The 3,562-nt window shown below is 47.0% G+C and overlaps 1 protein-coding gene across 1 annotated transcript; it reads right to left on the bottom strand.

The window, feature by feature from the left end:
* Positions 1-685: 685 nt before the first annotated feature.
* Positions 686-3,088, bottom strand: has1 (hyaluronan synthase 1). The gene is made up of 4 exons (XM_067238235.1): positions 2,399-3,088; positions 1,992-2,217; positions 1,636-1,768; positions 686-1,393 (listed from the first exon to the last, which is right to left on the bottom strand). Exons 1-4 carry the CDS (start codon positions 3,083-3,085, stop codon positions 718-720), a joined length of 1,722 nt encoding a protein of 573 aa, XP_067094336.1. The 5' UTR covers positions 3,086-3,088; the 3' UTR covers positions 686-717.
* Positions 3,089-3,562: the final 474 nt, after the last annotated feature.

The raw sequence follows: 3,562 nt of genomic DNA on the forward strand, positions 1-3,562 counted from the left end.
TCTCCTGCTGAGCAAAGGTTCCCTCACATAGGGGACACTGTTAATACTTCATTTGTCTCAGTGGGGGGTTCAAGGAGGTGGAAGAGAGCATTCGGTTTCCAGTGCTTGTTTTGTAAAGAGCGAAGGACTTTCTATCCATATGCAGCGATTAGATGCAAAAGTTAAAACACAGCATTTCTTTCAATATCATGACGTTTCCATACGGTGCTTTACTACACATATTTTTCAGTGAACACTGAGCAGTCTCTGAGTCAGAGTCCTTGTCATTACAATCTACAGTATCAATGTCTCCAAACACATCTACATGAGGAAACACCATAATTTAATAATTTTGTTCCATTCAACTGAGTTCTAGTGCAGACTGTTCTGTGATCTCCTGAGAAGTACAGTACGTGGGCTTCAAGCTCATTTTCATTCAGTTGTGCTAACAGAGCTGTAAAAACTCCTGGTTCAGCAGCACATAGCAACATGGCACAGTGTACAACTACACTGTAAATTGTTAATGCACAGATGGTGTAGCTGTCAATCAAGAACTGATTTTTTGGTGAATGCTACAGCAGCTGCATAAAAGCCATGTCTCCAATAAATTACAATACAAACAAAACAAAACAAGCAAGAAAATAAATTAAACACACAAATACTTAACAATTGTATTGTTACAAAAATAACAAGTGAATGCGTTCAAGTCTGTTTCACCCCTCCAGGGAACGCAACCCCCTACACACTGACATTGTAACTCTGGGAGCGTTTCCGGCAGGCCTTGCGGAACCACACCCAGTAGAGGATGACCATGAAGAGCCAGTAACACACGTAGGCCGCGCAACCAAATATCAGAAACTTGGTTTCCTCGATCTTAGCTGCACTGTCCCAGTCCTTCTGGGTCTCCTTATAGATGGTGAAGGACAGCCCACTCAACAAGATGGCCGCCCACACCGACAGGGGTAGCAGGGGGACGTAGTTCCCCACCATCTTGAGTCTGCCGGAGGTCCCCCAGTTGCTCTTGTTCATGGTGAGGATGGCAAAGTACTTGGCAGGCAGCAGGCTGCTCATGTAGAGGGCGGAGTAGAGGGACATGAACACCATCACCAGGTCTTGTCGCAGCAGGCAGGCGTACGCTGCCTTCACCAGGCCAATCAGCTGGATGCAGCACAGGACCCAGAGGATGTCCCACAAGGTGCCTGTCCAGAATAACTGGATGATGGTCGCCGTGACGAAGAAGGGGAAGACGCCCGAGACGATGGATTCGTAGGTTATCCAGAGGTGGTGCTTGTGCCACCACATGGCATTGTAGAGCCATTCCCGAAAGTAGGACTTGGTCCAGCGCGTCTGCTGGCTGAGCCAGCGTAAGAACTGAGCAGGCGTCTCCGTGTAGCACTTGGAGCGTGCGGTGTACCTGACAGGAGGAGCCGTGGAGAGATAATTAATGAGCATCAATATAGTAAACGAGCACAGCGTGACATGCTCTTTCTTTCTGTTTTTCAGCCCTGCAATTTCTCGCAAATGGGTATAATTGGCCAAAATGGATTTAGGGAAATTGACTCTGAGTTCAATTTAAAAGAGAGATGATGAAAATAACAGCCTGTGAACAATGAGGGTAAGTTACATCACGCGCAGCTTGTCAAGCGCAGTACTCACTTAGTGGCGTAGCCCATACTGAGCATTCGGTTGGTGAGGTGCCTGTCATCCCCAAATGTGCAGTGAGTTCCCAAGAACATCTGATTGTACCAGGACTCTAGAAACTGCTGGAGTAGGTCATTCCTGTACAGTCCTGAGGTAAACAAACAGGAATAATCAGGAAAAATAGGATGAAGAATAATTGGCAATCTCTTTATGACCCGAGGCACTTTTATCCCTTATGTTTTGAAAGTGTCTAAGTCTGCACACTATGCTAGCATGTAGTATTAGGCTCTCATGCAAACATCATGTCATCATATTTTACTTTTTCATGATAACGTCTTACAGTACGGTCAAGTGTAAAGATTCTTCCTTACCCAGGGGCCCGCTGATGCAGGAGACGCAGTTGAAGAAGGATTGGCAGGACCTCTCGATGTTGAAGGCCATCCAGTACCTGAGGCTGCTCATGAAGCTGATGTAGGACTCCTTCAGGTTCAGGATCATCACGTCTCCTCCCACCGCACCGTAGCTGGGGTCGCTCTCCAGCACCTTGCACAGCTCCAGCGTGGCCAGAGTATCCAGCTTGGTGTCGGAATCACACACCTGGGGGGAGCGGGAGAGAGACACTGGTGAGGAGGAGAAACAATGAGAGAGAGAGACAGAAGTATGGATTCTATCGTGTGGTTTCAATTGGTTTAAAATGTTCCATTGTTCTATTTGCTCTGACACTATCAATCTTAGGCAAAGATGGATTTGGACGGATTCTCCGAAAGCAAAATCTCACCTGTATGTAGTCTACCGAGGATCCCAGGGCCTTGAATGCTGTGTACATGACCTCCCTCTTCCCGCCCCACTTCTGCATGATGCACACACATCTCCTGCTGTTGATCAGGTCCTCCACCTCCCTCCTTTGAGGGTCCTCTCCCATCCCATAACCAGCATCTCCTCCTGGGCCATTCGCTCCGGCCACATCCCCTTCTCTGGTGGGGTCCCAAGTATGGTAGTTGTTCTTCCACACATAGCAGCCAGGGTTCTGGTCGGCAAACACCTCCCGGAACATCTCCAGCATGTACAGGTCGTCCTCTGAGTTTCCGTCCACCACCATTATGACCCGTAGCAGCTCCGGGGGGTAATTGAGACCCCGGATGGAGTGGAGGCACTCGCGGAGGTAGGCCGGGTCCTCCTGGTAGGCGGAGATGGTGAGGCCGACGGTCTTGGTGAAGGTGCAGGCGGCCTTGTGGGCTCTCATACGCCGGTGCTCCATGTAGGCAAACAGGCTCTGGAGCAGCACATGGAGCCCCAGCAGGAGGCCGTAGAAACCGAAGGAGATGATGCCGTACTGGGACGACACCAGCTGGAAACCCTGTACGTAGGCCCACACCATCACCCCGAGGACACAGAGGGCGAAGAGGAAAGTGAAGAAGGCACGGACAATCAAGCCCGCTCTTCTCAGCAGTGGTTTCAGTTCCATTCTGTGTCCTTTGTCTGTCAATAATGAAAACAAGAAAAAAACTGTATAAGAGTATATCATTACCTTGTTGATGGCCTGTCAGAGTTTTGTAAGAGGGTGACTATAATTGTAATTTGAATGTATTCTTTAATGGAGCTGTGTCTATGCATAAAATACCTAATGCATTATGTGGAGTGCATAATGTGCCTAAACTAAAGACAACAGTAACAACAACAATGCGTTCAATTACAAATTCCACAATTATTCAAGCTTTTGAAAACCTGTAATAATAACCTTATAATACAATATTGATATTAATAATAATACAGTTCCAAACATATTATTACCAGCAATCACAGTGATGATAGTTGTCTAAAGAATGGCTAGTCTTGTTCTCAATTAAGTCATGAAACATTTGTCAACTTTGGTTGACAAATCAGGCTAGAGCAGTTTAAAAATCCTGCCAGAAAAACATTGCATCAAACCATGTTTTTATTT

This window comes from Osmerus mordax, chromosome 6 (assembly GCF_038355195.1).
Source record: "Osmerus mordax isolate fOsmMor3 chromosome 6, fOsmMor3.pri, whole genome shotgun sequence".
NCBI lineage: Eukaryota > Metazoa > Chordata > Actinopteri > Osmeriformes > Osmeridae > Osmerus > Osmerus mordax.